At 36.5% G+C, this 25,835-nt stretch overlaps 1 protein-coding gene across 3 annotated transcripts in view; it reads right to left on the minus strand.

Annotated features, from left to right (window-relative positions):
- Positions 1–25,835, minus strand: part of PIK3C2A (phosphatidylinositol-4-phosphate 3-kinase catalytic subunit type 2 alpha) — a 53,912-nt gene that overhangs the window by 16,678 nt on the left and 11,399 nt on the right. Inside the window, exons 2-16 of one of the 3 annotated variants that reach the window (XM_068400082.1) lie at positions 23,869–25,044; positions 21,441–21,524; positions 17,236–17,336; positions 15,400–15,557; positions 12,214–12,334; positions 11,416–11,527; positions 10,672–10,751; positions 10,504–10,567; positions 7,822–7,965; positions 5,576–5,618; positions 5,275–5,488; positions 5,070–5,192; positions 3,382–3,549; positions 1,444–1,552; positions 503–645 (exon numbers count right to left, since the gene is read on the minus strand). In XM_068400082.1, the coding sequence (XP_068256183.1) occupies positions 503–645; positions 1,444–1,552; positions 3,382–3,549; positions 5,070–5,192; positions 5,275–5,488; positions 5,576–5,618; positions 7,822–7,965; positions 10,504–10,567; positions 10,672–10,751; positions 11,416–11,527; positions 12,214–12,334; positions 15,400–15,557; positions 17,236–17,336; positions 21,441–21,524; positions 23,869–24,978 (2,774 nt within the window). In that variant the 5' untranslated portion in view covers positions 24,979–25,044. The remainder of the gene's footprint in view (positions 1–502; positions 646–1,443; positions 1,553–3,381; positions 3,550–5,069; positions 5,193–5,274; positions 5,489–5,575; positions 5,619–7,821; positions 7,966–10,503; positions 10,568–10,671; positions 10,752–11,415; positions 11,528–12,213; positions 12,335–15,399; positions 15,558–17,235; positions 17,337–21,440; positions 21,525–23,868; positions 25,045–25,835) is intronic. The other 2 variants (XM_068400083.1, XM_068400084.1) reach the window with 2 other exon arrangements.

The following is a 25,835-nucleotide window of genomic DNA, read 5'->3' on the forward strand; positions in this document are numbered from 1 at the left end:
CCTCCACAAAAATTAAAACAAGAAGCAAAATAAAGCCTCAAACATTACAGAAACAGTTGTTCAACGTTATAATTTGGGCAGGATAAAAATAAGTTTTATTATTAATCTGAAATAAACCAAAATGTTAATGTTAGTTTGGTGCAGATGAGTTGGAAAGCCTGCCAGAAAAGCTTCCATGGCATATGAACAGCCACTACTGAAACTGCCACTGCTCCCTGTATCTGAACAACTGCCAAGCAGGAACAGGCATATATAACAGGCAGCCAAAAGGGTACCGATCTTGTAACAGGAGAATATTATGACACTGGCCATGGAAAGCACAAGGAAACTCACTAAGTCAGCACCATTATTTTGCAATTTTAATTCAGTCTCTTCAGTCTCCACAGGTCTTCAGAATATACTAGAATCATATTAAAGAAATTTAAGAATAAATAAGCATTCTGTACCCTAGCCACAAATTGTCACATACAAAGAGACTGTAGCCAGAAAGAGACGAACATACCCAATAGTGTTATCCTTGGAGAGAATGGCAAGGAGACGTTCTCTCAATGGTTTTTCTAATGTTTCTATGGAATGATGCACAGTAGTCTTTGCAGCTTGAGGAATTTTATATTCAATATCAAAAGCATGGGATGGGAAGTCAATCTGAAAAAAAAAACCCAAAACAAACAAAAAAAAAAACCAAACCAAAACCAAAAGAGATGATGCAAGTCCTTAAGAACAGTACAGAAAGCTCCCCCTTTCAGCAACCTCAGATGTTTAGGCATCTGAACTCTTTAGTTCTACATGTGTAACAATTTTCAGATACTGTTTTGAATTTTTTTTTCCATCTCAATTCTTCTACATAACTATAGTGCTTAAACATATGACAACAGTGGTGTTGCACAATCCAGTAGTTGGAGTACCCCTCAGAAGTGAAGTGAGGATGCTTAGAGCAGAGACTAATCACAGAACTACTAACAGTTTCAACCCAACCACCAACTCCGACCATGTTTTGGGACTGCTAGGCCACGCCTAACAAGGTGCCTTCTCTTTGTAGAAAAATTTGGATTCTCAATTTTGAATGAGAGGTGCTTATGTTCTGTAAAGAAACTGGAATTGCTATTGTTTGGGTCTAGACAACTCCCATCTCAGCATACATTTCTACAGATTGCTTTTCAAAGATGTTCTCTTCCAGTACTGATAGCATGTACTACCAAGGCATCTCCAATTTCTCTTACTTCAAGATAGTGATTCAATAACCTACTTGTATACACTTAGAGCAGCTGTCCATTCTTTCCCCTTAATGTTTAGTCAACACTATTCTATACTGGCTTTCAAATATGACTTAGCAATATTTACACTCTTCCAAAACATTAACTGATCTATTACCACTCATGTAAGAGTTACAAGTCACAATATTCAAACAAAACATAGTCAGATCAAGTCAGAATTATATATAACCTGCAATACTATTCTTTCCATATTCCCTTTCTTACTAGCCGTCCCTGATGCATGATGTGGTTGTGATGAGGTCCAGAGTTGCAAGAGCTTTGTCCCACAAGTTAACAACCTGAGAAAAAAGGATGTACAGGTATTAGTGTCACAATCTGCTTACTTCAAGATATTAGTTATTAAAATACTATCTGGAGAAGATCAATGGTCACTACAAGGAAACAATTCCAAAATATTAGTGTGGTATAGGAGGATACTTCAAACTGAGTATGTGTTTCTACTGCAGAGACAAGAATTTATCTTATGAAAAGCATTTCAATATTGATGTTCAGAAAAGAACACAGGAAAGAAAACTGTACTAGCCAATACAGTTCTGAGCTTAAAAAAGGGAATTATGAACATCAAGTGTCAAATGAATTTATTTGTTTTCACTGGATGTCTTCTGTACTTTAAGTCCTTTAAAACACTGCATGCAACTTTTAGGTGGAAAAGGCAAAGGAAGAAGTTCATTGCTGACACAGTTGACCCAGCTAAACTAAGCGCTCCCTATTTCTTAAGGGAGAAAAGGAATACTTCTGCCCTCTGAGGAATAAACTGAACACACACACACCTTCTTACCTTCTCAGAAAAAAGGCACAGGCATACGAACATTATAGACATTGCCATTTGCCAGGACTTTTCATGTCACTGGATTCTGCAAGCGCATATCAGATGACGTTTGTATTTGCCAGTTTATTCCCAATATTAATACCATTTCCAACTGTAGTAAGGCACAACTGAGGATACTTCATAAATAAGTTAAGTGCCGAATGTTAGGCACAGAAGACTTCTATCAGTCTTTAAAAATCAAAATACAGTCTCAAAAGACTGCCTGAAGGCCAAGCCTTCAGTATATTTTGAAAGATTTTTTAGGGTCTATATGTGTTACAAAGAATGAACAGTTCTTTATATGTAAATATTGATTAACTGGGAGCTTATGATGCCAATAAAATTACTAAATCATGCCACTAAAGCATAACTGAACAGCTTGTTCTTTTTAAAAATTCTCCAGTTTAATATACTTGCCACAGCCTTCTGTCTCATCCACAGGTAAAGAAATTTTACGCCACGCCAGAAACACTTCACCTGAAGGGATTTTAACTTGACTACAGATTCTTCCAAAGCATGTGTATGACATTTTATTCTTCCTATGTTTTAGTTAGCTACAAGTTTTAGCTCCTGCCTGCTATTGATGCTATTCTCAACTGTAACTGGAATATTTGGCTAGTATCTTTAATTACCTGGATTTAATTTATGTAGACTGCAAGTGGATTAGACCACTCACATCTCTACAGCTGCCATATACAGGCCATTCAGTAAACCCTGGTGCAACACACTATTGTAGTGCTCTGTCTAAACAGAAAATAGTTTTCTCTCCAAACTAACTACTGTGAGAACGCCATGAAATGCCACCTACCAAGACCATACTCCTTCAGTAGAAGAGAGGCTATCATTCCATAGACAGTGACACCTGCAGATACTTTAACTGCCTATGACTTATAGGGCAACACCTGAATGTCAGTGGACTCCTCAAAGGACAACTTGAGTTACGCTTACATACTCAGCTGCTGCATACTTACAAACAGTTGGTGCTAACATGACCTCTTTTGGCCCACATTACTATGAAAATCTCCTGCAAATTAAACTGCTTTCATCCAAACAATATTAACTTCCTCCAGCAGGTTAGTTTTTTCAGCCAGTTAGATGGAAATACTACAACACAGGACCATGTTTTGTACTCTACTTAACTGAAGGTATTATTTCCATAACAATATAGTTTACAATTCTTACCTTTATCATGGCCTACCACATTCAGTGGCAGAGAAGCAGTTTCTATAGTTATGGGTGTGGAGTAAGCTTTATATAGAGTAAATCATATTATATCTTACCCATACTTTGGAAACTTACCGCCTAAAATCAAAAAGAGGTAGAGAAACCTGACCCAAAGTTTCTGGGCCCTTTCTCTGCTTATTTGAGTCAGGAGAACTCCCACTACTTTGATTTAAGATTCCAAACAAAGTCAGACATAAGAGTGATTCCAAAGGAAGCTGTGAAATCTGGATGGGGAAAATTATTCTGTAAAATGAAAGTATTAAAAAAGTCAGTCAGAGGACAGACAGTTGTTAGTAAGTTACAGGCTTATCCATATAACCCACTGATGCCTCTTGCTTTCAAAAAGTTAATTAACATTGAAGAACAAATGTCATATTTCCATGCAATATTTCACTTCACTTTATCTCCTATACCAATAGTTTGCAAAACCTGCTAAATTACACTTCTGCACTGTAGCCAGATTTGGAACAACCCTCTTTAATATTTGTCTATTAAATCACATTCCTTACACAGAACCACACTGTCCAGCATAACCAGTCTTCCCACTCTACTCACTATGAGGACACACACAATTCCATGTTAGCCACCTCCTAATCTCTCCAATTTAGAGTCAGCTGACAATAGTTTCCATCCAAATGAACGAATCTACTAGGAATTACTGAAAGCTAAATCCAAATGGTACAAAACCAGCACCCATAAAGAAAGCAGCTGAGGAGTATACACCTCACTGAGCAATTCAAACTAAGGTTTTTGGTTTCACTATTTCTATTGCTTAAAATGTTCTTTAGGTTTGATTTTCTGGAACACACCACAATATCATTCTAAAAGTTAGCATAGTGTATTACTAAGCCAGTTACACTATAAAACACTAGAACTATATTAAGCAACTTATAAGCAATCTAACACATCTTTCACTGTAATACACTACTATTTGCTAGCAAAAGATCTGACAATTAATCCCTTGCATCATCAGAAAAAAAAACAGTAGTTGCAGTACTCTCTGAAGGCAGGTATTCTAGAACCTGAAAGTCTCATTCCTGGTCTGAAATAATTTGTCACTGTAGACTTTCAGGGTATTCCTCAGGGTCTATCTCTGACCTTTAAAAACAGTCAGAAAAATAGATATAGGGCAACATGGAGCTCACCCATAGCTCCAGTTATGACAGGCTGCCTGATAACTATTAAGCAGAAAAGACTGCCTCATAATGAGAAACTGAAGTTTAGTAGCTCAAACCAAACATTCTCATGTTATAGGCAGATGCTCATAAGCACTTATGCATCTGCTCTCTTTATAGAAATAATCCTAAATTAGATGCTTAAATTCCGATACAAAGTTGTTACAATGTATTTGGAACAAAAAACAATACAGCATTAGCCTTAGTAAAAGTGAGTTGCTTTTCCTCCCCTTTTATGTACTTTGAGCACTGCTTATCAGCAAGCTTTATTCATCCTTCTTCAAGCAGCGCAAGCTGTTCCCATTACGAGGAATGCTATGACCTTCCCAACTCCTTATAATCGTACACTACAAACACCTTAGCACAGGGCACTTGTCCAGCATTTCCATTTCCACTTTTAAAATGAGTAGTGAAGTACCATTTAGAAAAATATTTCTGATTTTGGTCAGTAAGTCTCACACATTGGTCTTTGAACACTTCAAATGGAATCAGAAGCAAGAGCTGCTTGAAAGACTGTGTTCAGCAGCTAGCTAGGTACTAGCAAACCCAATATATTTTAGTGAGTTTTAACATGCTGAATTCACTTACAGTTCATCCCATTTAATCAAGTAGAAGAAGTTCTTGTATGTGCCAACCTTCTTGGACTGAACAGGTTTAAACAGATCTTTTCCATTATGGGTCAGAGAACAAATCAAGTAGTATTTTTCATAACTGGACAAGGAAAAGAAAGTAAATTAAATATCAAAAAAATAATCTACAAAAGGATGAATGTTACAACTAATAAATTACTCACTTTGACACCCAACCAGGAGAAATTCCATGCGCAGCAAATACTGTGAACTGGAGATGTTCTGTGGCAGTCCATGCTTCCTTAGTACTCTTACTATCTTTTGGAGAAATTGCTGCAGAACTGCTACATGAATTCCTGTGGAGTTGCAGAAGGGCCTCAACTGCTCTTGTTAACTGGTCTATACTCTTTTTCAGAGGGTTTTCAGGCTGCAGTGAACCTAAATTATAATTTATCTTTAATGCATATCTTCCTAAAACAGCCACCTGAAAGCAGTTTTTAAATCAAATTGAAGAACTTGACTCACCAGATAAGCTCTTGCTAGTGTCATCACCACATTCTAAGGATACCTACACAGTAAAGTTAGAGCAAATTTCAGTACCAAGAAACCTGTATTAATTTTCCATTGCTCTTAAGTATCTTGTACAGAAATTATGAAACATCTGAATTAGGCCCATATTTGGGTTTATGTAACACATTTTTTTACTCAAAGTTCCTCGAGTTACCTGACAGCATTACAGTTTCCATATCACGCAGCAACTATTCACCAAGTTCAAAAGCTCATGTTCTGTCAGGTCACAACTATTTTGACACCCTTTATGAACTCTTAAAAGACACAGTACATTGGAATATTGCTCAGGACACCCTAACTTCTCTGAGTAGAGAGAAAACTGGGTCAGAGCTGTTATGGATGAAAAAAGATGCTGTTAGCCCTATTACTCAGTAATTTAAGTCTGAAAGCTGTTTTGTTTGGGGCATTCGTTAAGGTATCTTTTGTAAACAGAGTTATTATGAATTTACTGAATAAACGTTAAACAACTGAGAAAACTGAACAGCAAGTACCATCACTTTGTACTATCTGCTGTGTTTGCTTCTTGGTCTGCTAAACTGGAAGTCTAAACATGATACAGTATTACAGCAATGTCTAGTCTCAACAAGGACACTGTTGAAGCCAAAAGGTGACAAACAAATCATGGGAATTTACTCCCTTCTAATAAGAAAGGGTTTCATGCCTAATTCAGCTTCTAATAAAACGAAAACTTTCAATGAAAACTAAGTTTGTGATTTAAAAACAAAACCCAGTGAATTCCTAACACTTCAGAGAACGTCTAAGAAGTTTGCCACAACTGCTGCAGAAGAATGAAAGCTCTCCTTATCCTTTTAGTGTATTAATGGAGCATCTTGTCAACAAGAAGTTTTAACTACCAAAAGCCTTCACATTCTTACAGAAAATATGCAGAAACTTAGGGAAGGGTAGGGAATCACATCATTTTCCCCTTTCAGAAAAAAGTTTTCACCATACTTGTCAAGTAGTCCAAGTACTTTTGGATGACAGGATGCCAAACTGTTGAAACAGCACTATACATGTAATTTTCTACTTGACAATCTACTGTTTTCTTTTACTTTTTGGCCACTTCTTCCAACCACAAAAAAACTACTTTAAAAAAATTTAAAAAGATATCAAACAATATCTTACATAAGGTTTAGATGCAACTTGCTCCAATCTTTACAGCAATTTTGTTTCTGAAAGCAATCCTAGATGCCTTCATAAACATTGGCTTAAACGGTAATGTTCATCACAAGAGAATTGCAGGATTTTACTGATTAAAAAGTACCTTTTACAAATTCTACTGGGATAGCATTATTTATTGAAGTTATTTTACACTGTAATCTAATTATTCCCACAGCTTTCTCCTATCAAAAAGCAAACACTGAAGAAATATTTGATACACTGTATTTCACTAAGTTTTCTTAATGTCTTCTCCATTTCCCTGCAACATTTTTAGTTCTTGTGACAACTATACCTATTTGGTCCATTCATTTTGCAAGACTTCTGCTCAGTATTACAAATATATCATTGAACTGATGAAGCCGAAAGCGAATAGAATAGCACATGAATCGCCACTCTAATAAGGCAGCAGGAAAACAGAAATAGCATTACAAGACTCTCTAGCTTTTTTTATTTGCACACTTCTCCATTTAATGACTGTTTCTGAAAACATGACTTGAGACCAATTCTGCTCAAGTGAACTATTCAATGTAAGGCAGTTTTATCACCAAAATCTGTGCTATTTGAGAGATTTATATTTTTGTCCCTATGCTCAGGAATGCAGGAGCATGAACTGTTAAGTGCTTTAAGATGCTATTGTGTTCACATAAATACTGCACAGAAAATACATTATGTGAATTCCTCCTTTAAGCATAACTGCACTGAATTTAGAGGGCATGAGCTAGTTGTCAGTTTCCCTCGGTCAGATTTAGTAGCATCTACTATGACATAAGTCTGTAGTTACAGAACCAGAAAACAGTATTTTAAAACTAGTTTTAAAAAATTCACTATTTAGAACAAGAAAGGATTCCAAGAACAAGTGATTAATGCATTAACAACAAAGAGATGTTAAAATAAATGGAAGACATCAGATAAAATAGAAAAAACCCACCATAACCCTGACTGAACTGTTGCTGGTATCTGCAACTACCAAAGATCATGAATAGTATGTATCAGTGTTCAAAAGCATACCTCAGAATGCAATTTATAGTGTGAAAGTTTACCTCAGGATTTTTAGTCCTTGGAAGATTAACAGCCCTCCTTAGCTTCTTTACCGATTCCGTTATTGCGGGAGTCTCTACACAATCCAAGGTAGAACAGATTTTTCTGACAGTCTTAATTACGTGATCTACTGCTTTATGCTGATTCTAATAAGGAATGTATGAAAGAACAGATTGATCTGATCACAATTGTGAAACCCATTATTGCTTTAAATTTTTTTTTAATGAATTGCCAAGAAAATTTCATTATGAGATCTCATTTACATTAAACTGCAGTGTAACAATTTGATTAAGTAAAAACCACAGTACTGAGAATTTCCTTATAGCTCAATTATCAACTCCAAAAACGTAGGAGTAGTACGGATTCTAGAATGGTGTCCCATGAAACATTACAAGGTTTCCAATGATTTTCCTATTCAGTTGTAGGCAGACACGTATTTTCTGATGAGATATTAAGCTCAAATTCCCTCATGGCATAAAAAAAATAGCGTAGTTCAAAAAAAGATATTCAATCAGTGTGAGGAAAGAATGCTAAAGAAGCAGTGTTTCAATGTCAGCCCTCTTTAAAAAAACATATAGGTTCAAGTTACACTTACACTACAGTACAGCTTCTATAATGGAACTTTATCTTTTTTACTTTGCTTTAATGTACTTTTGAAAAAAGTTTGTTGCAACTTTGCCTTACATATCACTTAATTTAAATGGTTCTTCCAGATGGAAGAAATTACAATCTGTCATCTTGGAGAAGGAAAAGGTGGATTGCACACTTAACAGGAATCTTTTTTGAAAGGAATACATCAGCTTCTTATCAGAGAATGAAAATGCTGATAGGTTGCTTAAGACACAAGTTGAGATGCTCCTAATATTCCCTTCCTTCTTCTCGTCAAATAGAAGAAAAGCCACTTAATTTAAGTCTAAGTAATCCTAGGTTTCTTGGTTTTCGTTTTTTACTATAAGCAAAGTCCTAATCCAATTTTAAAGAAAACATGTAGAAGATGAAAATATTTGCTTTACAATAACTGTTTACTTTTTAAAGGCTTAATGTATAGGTTTCTTTCACAATCACTTAGGAGCATGTACAACTAAATAAGAGGAATTAGTGTAATATCCTCTTGGAAAGTTGTAAACTCTCTCCCAACCCCTCCCCCCCCCCCCCGCCTCCAGGCATATTCTCATGACCTTCCTACAAATGGATAGCTAAGAATCCCAAAAGTTTTGGGATTGGGAGTTACCTGGAAACAATTAACTTTGTCCTGGTAAGAAAATAACCATAGAAGTCAGAAGATATTGTAAATATTTAAGCCATACTTCCAAAGCTAACACTTTGAAGATAACAGCTGTTTTGGCACATGAAAAGCAAAATTTCCACTGCTATTTTCCTCACAGGCTCTCAAATTAATCTCAATAAAAAGACAATAGCTAAATTTTAAAGTGTCCAACAACGTGAAATCAAAGGCTATAAACAAGTTATATAAATAACTTGTTTACTTCACCCTGTTTCACTTTGATTAGCAAGCTTCAGCTACTGAATATTTACAGGAATTCACTTCAGGAAGTAAAAAAATTCAAACACAACTGCTGATATTTGGACCTAATCATCATCACCTACAAGATACATCTCCCATCCTCAAAAAGACTGAAGAAAGAGTAGAACATAAGTCTGAATTGAGATGTTTTGCATTCCTCACCTCAGCCTGTGAAACCACAGTTAAACAAGCAAACTGAAGCAGCTGCAAGGGCAAAGCAACAAAACCACCACCATATCAAGAGGCAATAACATCTCACTCTTCTACAAAAAGATTGTGTTCAAAACTATCCTTGACAACGTGGTGAATCACCAACAAGAGAATTAAATAGCATTAAGGGAATATGTAAATAGTGGTCATCAACTTGTTCAGACCTGCATTCCTGGAGATGCAAGCAAACATAGTGGAAATGAAAAGTATGGTAATTAAGTCATTCATTTCAAGACTGTTCTTATAGAAACTGTTTAAGAAACATAGTTATCTAACATTCAAGAATTTAAGCCTCCAAGTTCCATTACCATGAGGAGTTAACCCGCTTTACTCCTCTTTAAAAGGAGAAGCTTAGTTTATCTTCAGCTAGCTTTTGCATTTGGGAAATTACTCCAAACTACTCCACATGCAAACTGTTTCAAGCTACCTATCATACACTGCAATAGACAATGGTTTTGACAGTGTATTTTAAATTAATCCAATAGTGCAGAATAAGATGTTATTACACTTTGTGTAATACTTGTATGTCCCAAACATGCTTCAGTTATAACTCACATTGTACACAGCTATTACTCCTCACTTTTGTATAGATTTTTATGTTACTGATGTATCATTCATGGCTGACAACAACTGACATAGTCAAGATTCAGACCTTTTCCCTATTCCCCTAAATTAAATCTCTTTCAGTATTTTTGAGAAAAAGGTTATTTTGCATCCCAGGACTTGGAAGATAAATTCCTAGTAACAATTAGGTAATAATTAGCTTGCAAGAAAAGCTAGGAAGAAAATAGGAAAAGCAATCTAAAAATCCATGATTCCAAATTTACATATGACAGCTTGTTCAGGTCTCAGTTTCCCCAAGAATACCTGCAAGTCTTTTTTTCAACTATCTCATTAGTAAACTTTCTCATGCTACTTTTGGTTCAGCAATAATCTACCATGCCCTTACCTCATTTTTAAGAGCTACATTAACTTGCTTGTGATACACATCAAGAAGCTCTTCTATTGAAGACCTGCAAGAAATAGTAATTATTGAACACAAGTGCAAGAGCATAACGTAACCTTGGTCAGAGATCCAGCAGTGGGCTTTGTTACTGAAATAATCACATAACATTACCTTATAATAGGTACTCTGAAAGGCTTTTCTACTTTGTAGAGGTGTTTGGTTAGATGTATGGGTGTTCTGTCATCATCTTCCTGCAATAAAATATTAGATATTAAGTCTAGTTCTCACCTTTCTATAATTTGTAATACTGTTCTAGAAGTTTCATTACTAATACCTGTGGAGTAGAAAGGGAAAGATATAAGGTTATCTCTTCAAAGGGGAAAAGAAATAACTAATTAATAGCCTATGAAACGTGTACACATTGGGACAGGGAGAAAAGGGAAGAAACAGCAATCGAGTGCCTAATTATGCAGATATCAAATATTCCTTCCTTCTTTCCTCTTTGACAGTCTGATACATATCTAATTAAATTCAAAAACTGTTCTCAACTTTTATTTAACTCTGAAATTTGCTGCTTCTCTTTCAGGCCTCAAGTTTAGTCCAAATGCTTGGCATACTTTCTCCAGCTATAGTACTTGGTCTAGTAAGAGAGATTATCCATATTTATATTATTTGCCTTGCAAAAGTTCAGTATGTATTTAATTTCCTCTTAGTATAGGAGAACACAATTCCCAACACCAAGCAGACATACTAATTTGTTAATCACACAAAAGGGTTACACCTCAGATCCATCAACTCAGAATCACAAAATCAATCAGGTTGGAAGAGACCTCTGGGATCATCGAGTCCAACTCAGATGCAAACTCCCAGCCTCTTGAAGATTTAGATTGCTGCTGCAGTTCAGGAGGTACTTACTGTTCGTGCCAGATCTCTGCACATTGCACAATGGGTCAAGAGCTGCAGTTTGATTTCTGTATCCCACTTCCGACAGTTCTGAATATATTCATGACTTCCTATGCAGTGCTTACTGTTAAACCAAAGAAAGCTACGGTTACACCAAAAATATGCAGCGTTTTTCAAAAAACCCACATGGAATACTTAAGGCAACCTGTTGGCTCAAAATATGTTTGGCTCAAAATGGTGAATCAACCTCCACACCATACTTCTTGATATGATTTTTACTTCTGCAGAAGTTTTGGTATACTATTACAGATACTTATACTTTTGCTAAAGTTCTTAACTACTGTGGCTAACAATGAAACCAAATATTCTAACCCAAAAAACTAATGGGGATTTGTAAACCATTGCTTTTGAAAAAAAAAAATAAAAACACCAACAAAACCACAGATTATTTCAGATTATTAGAAATCATCAGTAGATTTTTTTTTTCCTGGTTGCTGGGATTTGAAGAGCAGCTGAAAACTACAACATCCATCTACAGAAATGCTCTAGAAATCCGCATCTGAAAAAAAAAAACCTGTTTGTGTTCAACACAACAGATGGCAGATTAGAACAGATTTCTAGGAAGCTGTTGCAAACCTACTTTGCTGTATCCTAGATCAACTCTAAAGACTTCTGATCTTTGTGAAAGTGTGACTCTTCTACGTTTTTAAGATTTCTACTTTCACGTATGTAATCGTTTAAGATACACTTTCCAGTAACTGTGCCATGAAAAAGCATGAAGTTAAATATTAATAAAAAAGGTTCGCTTACTTCTGTAAAACTTCTTCTTGGCCACAGACTTTCAGGATATAGCTGCCAATGTCCACTTCATTCAAGTCATCATGCACCCAGCAAAGCGCCTGCATTATTATAAGCTCAACAGGGGAACTCACTGTTTCAAGAAATTACATCTTAAAGTTAAATATAAATCTGTAGCAAGTGATACTAACCATTGTTCACTCACAAATTTGAGTTATTTAATGAAATTTATTTTTAATACTTGTATGGAAGACTCTTACACTTCTATAATCTTGTAAATTTCATAGTTTGAGATCTTCACTTTTTTCCCTGCAAAGAAAGGCATCTTATAAAACTTGCTTGTAGTTTAAGAAATCGGTAAATCCTTTTTAAATTAGGATACAGTGTAGTCACTTGACCAAAAGTACAAAACCAGTCCACAGTCTGTTTTCCAGGAGTTTATATGAGCACAGCACCTTTTTTTTTAAATTACAAATTTGCCTTATTTAGCAAGGACTTCGGTAAGTGACCCCAGAGCTGCTTGAAGTTTAAAAATCATTATCTGAAGAGTCAGAGATGGAACTTCTCTATTTGCTCTGCTTTTGAGGAAGTGAGAATCAGCTGTAGCAGAGGTAAATCCTATTGAAAGTCCTTTTTTCTTTTTCCTTTCCATTTGTCTAGGGCAGTTTCCACATTGTAAGCATCAGATCTCAGTAAGCATCACCAAGCCTTTGCAAAAAGCAACTCTTAACTACTAGTACTTTCATATCAGGCTCCAAATGCTTTTTTGAAAACAGTCTCTCTCTTCCATCCAGCAACCACAGAGTAAAAGAAATAATCCCAGTCAAACCCAAAATCCATTTCCCCACAGCCACCAGCTGTCACGGACAAAAAATACATAGATATATTTTAACACCACAAATGTTTTAAGTACCAAATGCTCTCTACCCCTCCCTACCTAGTTTCTGATCTTCTCCCTTAAGTAATTTGCAAACAATGTCACCAAGTACCTCGAAATTCTGGAAAAGACACTGTATAAAATAATTTATTTTTTCATCAGTACCTTCAGAGTGTTTTTTTTAGTACAGCTTTAGTACAGTGGACCTTCCTAATTTTCCTGAATCTTTTTTTTAGGAAAGAAATGTTACTACTATGGTGGATACAGAGAGGTAATGCCACAACAATATTTTCCACACAGTAACACAAGTGATTCATCTCATTAACAGATGACTAATTACAAGCATAGAGGTATTTGACAGCATATGAAGAATAAGCATGTGTAATTCAAGGACAAGGAATGATAAGAAGTATGAATTGAGAAACACTATTTAACTCATTATTAAGACTATTTAATTTAAATCTAGAGTGAAACTGCTGTACTACCTTCAGCAGAGAATATGGTGGTTGACAAGAGAAAAAAAGATGCAGTAACAGTTTATGGGCTATAGTCACAAGCTGCATTGGCAAAGGTCTGCCAGTCCTGCAAAGCCTAGTGGAGTAATGCAAAGACAATGTCACCACCTTTGTCCCACCCTCTGTCTTACTGAAAGACATTAATTTCTTGCTGATGTGCAATGATTGCTCAGGTAGCCTTGTACTTCCACGTAAAGTCTAATAAACGAATGCAGAATAAATAGGTATACCCAAATAAGCTCTCAAGTTCATCTGTTTCCCTCCCGGGTCCTTTCTACACATTGAGTTGTCAGAACACTGAAAGGCTCCAGTTCCTCTGAGCAGGACTGAAAGCTGTACTAAAGTAGTTCCAGCATTAGGATGCTAAGGTATGTGGTATGCAACAAATTCACCAAGAACAGGAGGAATTAAAGGAAGAGAATAACTTTAAATGTGCCCATTACTAGTCACCTATGAGCTACAGATACTTATCTTTCACTAGCTGTGGAAGACAAGCAGTTTAACTGTGATTAGCTTCAGCATCAGAAAAAGGAAGAGAGCAGACAGCGCAAAGAATAAGATACGTGAGGCTAGATGTAAAACACATTCCAAGGTATTCACAAAGCTTCTAGAAATAAAGGGCTGAAGCTGTAACATTTTAGTTACGCTACCAAAGCCTTTTGTAGGAAAGGATTAAGCCTGTAATATTAGGCAAGTGTAATCTTAAGGATGAAGAGCAGAAACCCTTCCTAGGCTACACTTACAGTCCATCTCATTTCTTAACAAAAAGAGTATTAAATCACAACAGAATAACCGTAAGGCTCAGCAAATTAATACAGAATGAAAACACTTATGCATTGAGAGCTTGTTTTCCAATACAACAGCTAGTTTAAGTGAGTAATAGAGCAACTTCACATCTTTTGAGAATAACCAACTCTAACGCATCTACATTATTACTGATAGAGAACCAAATGATAAAAAACCACTACAGCACAGATCCACTACCAGGTGGCACAGTCTGGGAATGGGAACCCTCACAAGGGCTAAGAGACTACGTCAGTATAGAGGCTAAAAAGTAAGTTGCTCCTGAGGTAATTTATTATCAGTTGTTTTATCACGAAGAACTGCTGGAAGTTGACAGCATTCAAAGTTACAGCCTTTTTTGCAAACATGCTGTGCCATCTTGACTGCACAGAGAATATGAATTTATGTACAAGAACAAGGCAAACCTAAAAATACCCACACTAATACTCCTGGTTACCCACAAAACTGGGCCAGACAGTTGTGGCACACTGTGACAGTATTATTTTCGCATTTGCGTTCATATGCATATATTGAAGTCAAGTAGTAGATAATTTCAGTGTTTATTCTTATTTCCCAAAAACAATTTGTCTGAATTTTTAGATAGCCTGCAAGAGTTTATTTAAGCACGTTAAGAGTGTTGAAATAAAAACTTAAATTAAAAGTTAAAGAATCTCAGTCCTGGTGTCATCGTCCCCTCAATTACCATAAAGTAGGTCAAACTCTTGAAAAACTGTTTTAAACATTCCCAGTCATGGATAGAACAGTGCTGCTGGTTTGCTTGGCTTTCTTTTTTAAAAAAAATGTTTCACTTTGTCAGCTTCTAAATATTTTCTGATGGAGGCACTGACCCAGAATTAGGTTCGTTCTTCAGTTACCTTTTCCACATTCCCCACAAGCAATCCACACACGTGAGACCCAGGGATTACAAAAAATGAAAGCCACTGGCCTAGACTGAGGGTACACTCTTAACCCACCATTTTAAGTCTTACAAGCAAACTCCCAATTTAAAAAGCAGAAACATACCATCACACGTAAAAGTTACTGGTTGCTGGAATTCTTCAATTTCTATAGAAACCTTGATACTGGCACTCTCCCCACTTATATTTCTTTGCAGCATTATTGGACTCAGCACAAAGCCTGGATTTGTTTGCTGATTAGCATAAGGAAACTTGGTCCTCAATCTGAAAGTAGAGAAGGTGTATGAAACATTGCAATAGATAAGTCTAAGACTAAAGCAAAATAACATGGTAATAACCATAAGCCAGAACAGTAACTGCCACCTTTTGCTCTTTACCTAAATTGTATGTACAAAACACCATTTAATTTTTCTACTCTCAAGAGAACACTACCCACAATAATTATACAAGTAATAGTTAGAAGGGAAAAAAACCTAGCTTGTAATTAGGCAGGTTTTCCATATAGCTTAAAATATTTAATAGGTCAATGCTTACAGAACATCTCCAGCTTGTTGAAGCTAAACTACAAAACAGTTTTAAAAAAGCTAATCCATGGCATTTGATAAAAATGAGCTTTAAAAAGGGTAATTTCTTTTATGTACAAAACACCACAAAACTGTTTACATGTTTTAATTTTTGGAAGTCTAATCTGAACTTAGATACTATGCAGAAGGTAGTTATTCCAAGATGTGAAAGTCGAGAAAGAGCCCTAAATGAAGGGAAAGGCTTTTTGTTAGGACACAAACAGTATAAAACATTCACCTAGTAATGAAAAAAACAGTACTTTGACAGCTGTTTTATTTTCTGCTATTTAACATAGATAAAATAATTCAACCTTAACCTTCTGCCAACATTAAAGTAGTACTATAGGAAATTAAGAACAGAACTTATCTATAATGGTCATCTATTTAATCATCTCGATTCCTGACAATAGCACGGGGGGCGGGGGGGACACAGGGAAATCCCTCTAGCAAGAGTTGTCCAGTCAAAAGTCCATCAGCATTTTAAGCGCTGGGTCTTGACAGACAGGGCAACAATCAGATTTAACTAGAAACCGTTGCAACAAGCCTATTTTATGTGAGCTTTGTCTTTATGTTGTTCATCAGTAGTTTCACAGGTATATGACTTCTTGTTGATTTTATGGAGTTTGCTTTTAATTTCATGAACATTCCTGTTTTAAAAAGTAGCTGGTATCCTTCAGATTCAAAGATCTCTACTTCCCCGATTAGTTCTTAGATTATGATCTTGAGAGGAAAAAAGGCAAGACACTTAGTTTGTCTTCTCTAGGAAGAAACCAAAAAAAAAAAAAACCTCATTAAATTGTGGCAGTAAGCAATAAAACCAGAAGGAGCATTCTGGGTTATCAAGTCCCATCTTCTTTAGTGTGACCTTTCAGAAACTTCATCACCTGAACAAAGCAGGAAGAAGTTTGAAGGTTTTATTTGTTACAGAATTCCAGTTGTGGAAGCAATAAAAATGTGAGCATTTAAGGGTTAGAAAGCCATTGAATTACAGGATTTAGTGAGGTGCATCAACTAAGAAAAAAAGACTTCAATTTCGTTCAAAAGAAATTGTATTACAAATACATAGAAGAAGGAGATACAGATATATGGAAATACAGAAAAATAGTTTAAAGATAAAAAAGTATTATAGGACCAAAAGAATAAAGAACAGATATAATACAAAAACCTTAGTACTGAACACCTTAACAATTCTGTTGCATTCCTGGAAAAACAAAACAAAACCAGGAAAAACTAAGGTAAGAAAAGGGAAAAGTACACATACTGAAATCCTCCCCATCAAGCAAAAAATGTAGGACTGACCCTATCAACCTATCTGAAAATGAGTTACTTAGCTTTTTTCTTTAATTCTGAAAGCTAATTTGTGTTCAGTAATTTCTTACTTCGTAACTGCTTGAGAAAAAGCTGACAGTTCTTGATTCTGCCCTTCAATTTCTTGGAGAAGCACGTTTTCTGTCAGCATGCCAGTGGTCCCATTGTCTTTCTGCAACTCAAAGATAATACAGTATTTAAATAGCTGCAAACATATTCCCATAGCCAGCAAAGCCACGTGTAGATGATAGATTTTCAGGAGTCTGAGGTTTACTATTAGTTTTATGTCTACTCCTATAAGGAGAAAGATGTATATCATTACTAAATTGAAAAGTAAGGATTCACTGGACCAGTGACTCTTTTACAGAAGGTAATCTAATTGAGAGCATCATTATCAGTTAAGTTGTAGCGTAACAGTTCCTGAGCTCTCAGCAGTTACCTGTTGCATTAGAATTTGGCTAGATTTTGCTGAACCAGAGGAGGAAGACAGACAAATGTTTTTTTCCTCCACTTCTGTGATTCAGCCTTCAGTACAGTCCCAGAAAGAATCATTAGACAGCAGTTCTGCCCATGACTACCTTTTCCTACAAAGCAGGAAAAGATAAATTGTACACTGGAAGGAAGTAGCATTCAGAACACTAAACTCAGAACTAATCTCATGGTATCAAATTACTGCTGTATTAATCCCTTATGCCATATGTACACACCAGCTTCCAAAAATGTAAACCACAATTTTAGAAGTATCCAATCTAAAAAACAGTTGCTAAAAGAGAAGTGCAGTTTCAAACAACAGAATCTAATAAACTTTGAAAAAAGTCACAAACAAAACTGCAGCAGTTTTTAATCCATATCTGTTTCTGATCCAGTTCACAACACAGCTGAACAAACGCTAGTGTAAGCAAAGAGCAGAGAGCAGCTGGAACAACCAGTGGGGTTGAGGTGGAACTCAATCGTCTGTAGTTTAACAGCCTGAAGAACTCATCAAACTCCAGCCAGATACTCCCTGGAATAAGTTGAAAAGTTTGCTCGTGTCCAACCTAGGGTCATTGCGCACAGAGGATAAAACCTTCTGACCAGTTTCATTTTACATCCAGAGCCTTTACAATGCTTATAGAAAACTTCAATCCATCCAGATGTCCAGAAAGAAAAGCAGACCGCACTACAGTTTTTCCTGAAAATCATCACAAAATTTATTCATACTTGAAATAGTGAATAACTACTTAACTAGTATGTGGGTTATTTATTATTAGCTGACAAAGTTAGCTGAGCATCTGATTTCATTAGAGCATATCATACAGTGTAGTCAAATTAGACCTTCTCAGAAAAGGGGTCAAATCTGTAACATGCAGAGCTAGGGACTGCCAGGTCTTTTCCTTTTAGAACTTCTGTTTCTCAAATTAACTTTTTTAAGCAGTACAGCAAAAACTTAGAAGGGATAATATACGCAACCCATCACTGCCCCTTGAATTGCATTTAAGCCTAGTTACTTCAGCTAAAATATTGGTTTCATGAACACTGATCAGTTCAAAAAGATAAATTCTATATAATTGGGGATTAGCCATACCATGGGAAGCAATGAGAGGAGGAAGCTGTAAAGCCACACTACTTGGAATGAGATTCCGGAGCATGTATAACACCTTAAATTTAAAAAAGTTCTTCCATTCTAACATCTTGACAACTTGTATCACATGAAAATACTTCCGGGCAACTGCACAAGACCTGATGACAAACCCGTGCAGTTGTATCTAGTATCGCAGAATCGCAGAACATTAGGGATTGGAAGGGACCTCGAAAGATCATCTAGTCCAATCCCCCTGCCGGAGCAGGACTGCCTAGACCATATCACACAGGAACGTGTCCAGGCAGGTTTTGAATGTCTCCAGAGAAGGAGACTCCACAACCTCTCTGGGCAGCCTGTTCCAGTGTTTGGTCACCCTCACTGTAAAGAAGTTTTTCCTCATATTAATGTGGAACCTCCTGTGTTCCAGCTTGCACCCATTGCCCCTTGTCCTGTCAAGGGATGGCACTGAGAAGAGCCTGGCTCCATCCTCATGACACTTGCCCTTTACATATTTATAAACATTAATGAGGTCACCCCTCAGTCTCCTCTTCTCTAAGCTAAAGAGACCCAGCTCCCTCAGCCTCTCCTCATAAGGGAGATGTTCCACTCCCTTAATCATCTTCGTGGCTCTGCGCTGGACTCTCTCGAGCAGTTCCCTGTCCTTCTTGAACTGAGGGGCCCAGAACTGGACACAATATTCCAGATGCGGCCTCACCAGGGCAGAGTAGAGGGGGAGGAGAACCTCTCTCGACCTGCTGACCACACCCCTTCTAATACACCCCAGGATGCCATTGGCCTTCTTGGCCACAAGGGCACATTGCTGGCTCAAAGTACATGTTATTGTTATTGCATTCTTTAAGGAATTACAATAACAAAACAAAAAAAATCATACAAGGAAACAGGAAGTTACAAACCCAGTGAAAGATAAACACCTTTGATAACGATTCAACTGCTGGTCAGCACTCAACACAATACTCAATCATTTCAAATCATGCAGCTGGCTATACAAATGTTAAATTTGCTCTATTTAAGAACTCTTTTTAAAGAAGTTAAATAATACAAGTATGTACTCAAAGCACTTTGCAACTCTAACCAGAGTATAAAAGCCATACACAAAGGGATTACTTAAAATAAAGTCACATCAGTGATGCAACATTGGCACTCTACGCCACTATGTGACACTTTTGAATTATTTACAGCAAAATTTGCTGGTTATACTGCTGTTAAATTCAAAGAAGTTAAGGGAACTACAAGGCATTTGTACACATGCAAGCTTAGCCAGGGTAAGCAATAAATTCTAAAGTAAGGAGCAAAGAAAAAAAAAAAGAAAAAAATGTTTATTTGGTTACCCATAGTTGACCTCAGGGTCACATTTGGCTAGGGAGAGAAACCTAATGTTAATTCAAATACGTATTGCTGGAAATTACCTCCTGGTGGAAAATATGAACATAAATACCTCATTGCTTTTTTAGTTGAATTTCAATACTACTTTTTGATCAGTTTTTGGAAGATAATTTCAGGAGGACAGGCTTTGACAAACTAAGAAATCTATTTAAAATCCACTGGATGATTAGTGTTTTGAGCAATGAGCAGGATTTGAATTTCTTTAACTTCGAGATGAGCAAATCTAGAAGGCGCAAAAGCTATCAGTCAAACAGGAAATAACTTGTAAGAAAGGACTTCAGGCCAAACTAGATAAAGAGTTCGTATCAGCACAGCCTGCAAAAATAGAATTGGTCTGCAAATACAATTACTCTTTAACAATAAAAACCAAACCCCAAACCCAGTAAATTACCAAAAGTCAAGTTAAATTAAATCCCATGACTATATAAAGCCACAAGACTCTTCCGCTCTGTGGAGAGGAAAGGTAGAGAAGATAACACCTAAAATAGGACAAAATGATTATTTTTGCCTCTGCTTTCAGAAAGAAGAGTGACAAACACTGAAGTATTTAAAGGGGAATACTGAATATATAGATACTTCATCAAATATGAAGCAAAACTCAAAGCAATCTATTGTTTCAGGGGATTAAATATAATATGATAGAATCAAAATGTATGACTAGAAATCTTTACCAATAGTTTTTTTTAAAGGGGCAGTGAGACTATGAGTTATTCAGGGGAAAAATGATCCAGACTAGTTAGGATGCAAGACTCCAGAATATACTTTGAAGGAAATATAAACCTGGAGGTAAATGGGATAAAATACAAGCGAACTGCCAAAAATAGAGGCTAAATAATTCAGCTTCCTACTATACCAAATAGAAAATTATTTAAACTAGAAAATAAAGTAGCAGCAAAGGATGGGCAAAAGATAAAGCAAAAGCCACAGGTTATGTTGAAAGGATATCCGAGAGACTCATCTTTAGATCTATTTATTGTCTTCTTTAGTAACTCAGCACAAGCAGCAGAAACACCTCTGCTGATAATTTACAGTCTTATATCATCAGCTAGCTTTATAATACAGACTAGAACCGGAGTATTATGCCAAAACTAGTTAACCACAGACTGGAAAGAACACAAACAGAAAGTAAATCTCGAACCTTCAACTGGGCATTCACTGCAGGAGTCTGCTATGAATTAAGAATTTGCTTGAAAAAGATGGTGGCTAAGAAAATCAGATATATTAATTGACTACAGGAACAATACGTGCTCTTGTGATGCCGTTGTGAATAAAGAAAATGCAATGAAAGCATATTAAGCAGGATGCCCCTACCTGTAATGAGGGTTTATTCATACCATTGTACAAGGCACACGGTACAGTGTTCTCACATAGAGAACTAAAATTCTCATAAGCCACCTTCAAAAAAAAAAAAAAAAGACAGGAAAGAGAAGCTATCACACAAAGCTTGCAATGAAAGCTGACAGAAAGTCATTGTCTCTTATAACATGTTGGGGTAAACATCAAAATGGTTCTTTATCTTAAATACCTGCTGTTCCATCCTGTTAAGAAGAACATTTGCTAAGAGCTAGTTATGAATGCATTTCTGCTGAAAATTAGATGACTGATGAGGACAGCGAAGGTCTGGAACAGCATTTAAATCAAAAGTACCAGGAGGAAAAGACCACATGTGAAGGCAGAGCTTGAGCATTTTATGAATGAGTTAACAAGTGATCTGCAAATAGCACAGTATTGGATCTGATGAACAGGAAAGACCCTTTTAAATCCTGCATTCTTGAAAAAAACCTGGAATTTATAAAAACAGATTTCATTCAGCAACAGTCAAATATTACCTTCTACAGACAACACCTCAGAATCACTGATCCAATATAGTCTAGCTATTCTAGTCAATAGTTAATTACAACCAACCAAACATCACTGGAAAACTGACAAACACAGCACTAGATAACACGACAAACTGAAGAAGCAAACTGCTGTAGAGCCCAAATTTACAGGCTTCTCCAAATACTTGGAGAATAACTGAGCTCACATATCACAGCCCAACAGCGAGTGGAAAAAAATAAAATTAAGTTAGACCCAAGATCTTCAACATGTAATATTAAAAATGCCATCCCATAAAAACAGAGGTAAAGGGTTTTTTTTGGGTTTAGGGTTTTTTTTGGTCCTTCTCCACTGGCTTTCTATTAAACTTTTGCCAGAATACTGACAACTGGCCCAGAAAAACAGGAAATCCTTCAAACGAGGGGCCAAAAATTTCACTTCAATGGAAATTTACACAGCCCTTTAAGCCAAAGTCTAGTAAGTATTCCTTTTTCTGAGAAAAACCTCCCCCAGTTTGGGGAGGCAGGGAAGAATTAAGAAGCAATTTGGAAAATATCCTTGACTGATAACAGATGTTTTTATGGCATGTCCCTAGCCTATTAAAAACACCTAGAAAGACAATACATAAGATTCAAAACAGCTGCAATCCAAAGTCTCCAAGGGAAACAAATCTTTTACTCCCCCTCCTCTAACCAGTTTCTCCAAATACAATTCTTCCTGCCATTATCACCCTTGCCAGGGTGTTGACTTTTCTACTGAAGACTTCTCCTTCAGTCTCTGTACTCTCTCTACCAAAAAATAAAAATACAGAAGTATTCATATTCACTTTCTAGTGAGGTGACTAACATATTAAAACGTAATGCCTTGTTTTGTGATGGAATTATCACAGAAAAAATTTAAAGAATAGGAGAAGCTAAATAATCTACAGTCATTTACTGGATTTGGAAAAGGGTAGGATGCACTTATAAGGGAGTAATTAACCAGATGAGATTGCTACAGTATTGATCATCTGCTGTACGGTTCAGTTTTGATACAAACTGCACGTGCTCAATGTCCAATAATATGAGTGTTGACCTCTGCTAAACAACTAAAGCCTCTGTTGACATTTTTTTCTTGAAATTTTGATGAAAGTGATCCTGATCCTAGAGTAGAAATCACACTTTTGCCCTGCCTGATAAAAGTAACATCACACAAAGCTAGTTTTCCCTCTTTCAGAACAGAAGTACAAGGTTTGTGACCCAACAGGCATCCCACCTTCCAGGACAGTAAAACCAAAAGGTTCAGTTACAATCTCTCTACCATTCCTGCATAGAAGGCAAGATTTCTACCTACAAAGTAGGTAGAAACTAGCTCTACCTACAGTAGTCCTGTGAAAGACTGCAAATGATACTGGAAGAGCAGAAAAGAGTTTTGACTATGCCACCTTTCTATTCTACCTTTTCTTTTTAAAAAAAAAAAAAAAAGCCGACAGGTTCAAATAGAAGGCAAAAAAAATTTTTTTTTTCAAAATCTGAGATAAAGGCTGCTCAAGATAAAGCTTTCAGTGTCTAACTCACCATCTTTTTACTTTGTAGTATCGTGTGAATTGTTCATTAATTTAAATATTTATCGATGTGATTTAAATGCTTAGTTGTTCTAAAGATTATTTCCATTTCTTGTTGTACTGTGTTGAAAACCAGCAATTTCTTCAGTAAATGCGGAAAGATTACACAAGGCCAGAGTTACTTTGGGATGCAGTTCAATAGTAATGTTCATTTTTCTGAATATCACCAATACATACATATGCCAGTAACATCATATTATTTGGACACTGCTCAAGCCAAGTAATATTTAACAAACAAATCCAGACCTTAAAGTGTCTTTAAATACTGTGATTAATCTTTACTATTATAGTGCAATTTAAAAATATTGATTTACATACCTGTGATGTTTGGCCCTGTAACTTTGCAAGTTGAGTTGTTCGCATGTTTAAGGACTGGCTCCTTGTAACTGTTGCTCCAGAAGATTTCCCGTTAACTTTTCTTTCCAGATGACAAGTTACTAATAGCTTTTCTTCTAACAGCACAGCATCCCATGGATCTTCAGCAGTCATACTTGAAGCCCTCTCTCCATCATTCTCTGCCTTATTTAAAGTCTCCACACTATCCACTTTTGGTTTACTTAGGGGATCCAAATCTAACCAATCAAATTTACTAACATCCCTGCAGCTTTCTGAGGCTGGTAGGTTAGAAACTGCAGACTTTATAGAAGTCACTTCTAAGTCCGTGCTTGACTTCCCATTTTTCAGAAATTCTGAGGTGCTTGCAATTTTGTCAAATACTTTTGCCATTTCTGGTGTAAGTACTGGAGGATATATAGGTAGGCTTCCTTGTGGATGGAAAGGTGTAGTAGCTGCCAATGGGTATGAAATGTATTGCGACTGTCTTGGAAGACCGAGATAAATAGGTTCTCTAGAGTGATAGGAAGACACATTTGGATGGAATCCATTTTGAAATACACCAGTCTGTTTTGTGTAAGAAGCTGAGGGGTAAATAGGAGGTAAAGTGCATGTCACAGGTGCTGGCATCCCCGGTGTCCACTGTCTTCTCTGACTCGTAGGCCCAAGATAAAACTGCGAAGACACAGATGGGCTCAAAATAGGACTCACTGTTAACGTAGGTACTTTACTAGACTCAAAACTGTCATCCAGCAGCAGTTTCTCTAGTTCAGCATGGGTAAGCTTCTCTATGTCGATGGTACTTAGTTTATCTTCCATGCTCTTGGCATCAGACTCTGGAAACACCATGAGATCATGGTCCTGTTTGTTATGAGTCTGTGCTTTTTGTCTGGTGCTGCTTAAAGAATGAAAAGTTTGTTTATTACCAGCTACGCCTCTTTCTTTCTGCATCTTAGCTAATGCCTCAGCTTCCATCTGCAACGCCTCCTCTTTGTCCACGTCTTTTGACCTCGTGGCTGCCAAAGAAGGTGAGGACTGCTGTTTAAATCCATTACCACTGGATATTTGGGCCATACTGCAAGAGCAGATGTCCATTTAAAGAAGCAAACACTTCCTTTGTACTGGCTGTCCACCCTTGGCTTTGGAATAGATTTAGCAGATCTGAAAAAGAAATGAAACATTAGGAATGCATAGAAGAAATCATATGTGAAGAACTACTAAGTCATACATCACCAACTGACGAGGTTGCCCATGTCCTTCAGAAACCCAGGATATAAAATTTTAGAGAGACCAATTTTTTTTTTGAGACAAACTTAAACAGAAAAGCCACACGATTAAATTCACAGCCTTTGAATTATGTGAGATCCATTTATTTTTCTTACTAGTAGGTAAATACTTGGTTTATTTTTGCATGTCTACACCTAAGACACAGAAAAGCTACATTCAGGTACCTAACTGTTTCCAGATGTGAGCAATTCTGCACGCTTAGCCAGGTTCAATCTCAGAAGTAGAAATCGTTCTAAAGGCTACACAAATATCCAGCATTGATAAAGCACATTATCAAGAGGACTTCCAGTTTACTTCAATATATTAAAAAAATGATAACCTATAAAACTGCTGTACCATGATTATGGTGGTGGTCATAATGGTGCTGAAGGACCTCCTTTACTTTGGAAAGTATCATCGTACTTTACACTCTTAATAAGAGAAATAATGCTTACAAAATGCTATTTCTTGGACAAAGAAAATACGTGATTTAAGTACAGCTGCTCATTAAGTAATCCTTTCAACAGCCCCTTAAAGGAAGGGTCATTCACTACTATGTAAAGGAAGAAACTCTGAAAGGTAACCACCAAGAAAATGACATCTTACATTTCTCCGACTCCAATCTTGCGCTCAGTACTATTATACAACTTCCCATATTCACAATGGTATCTACGTCTCTTTATTAA

Source organism: Nyctibius grandis, chromosome 4, assembly GCF_013368605.1.
Source record: "Nyctibius grandis isolate bNycGra1 chromosome 4, bNycGra1.pri, whole genome shotgun sequence".
Taxonomy (NCBI): domain Eukaryota; kingdom Metazoa; phylum Chordata; class Aves; order Nyctibiiformes; family Nyctibiidae; genus Nyctibius; species Nyctibius grandis.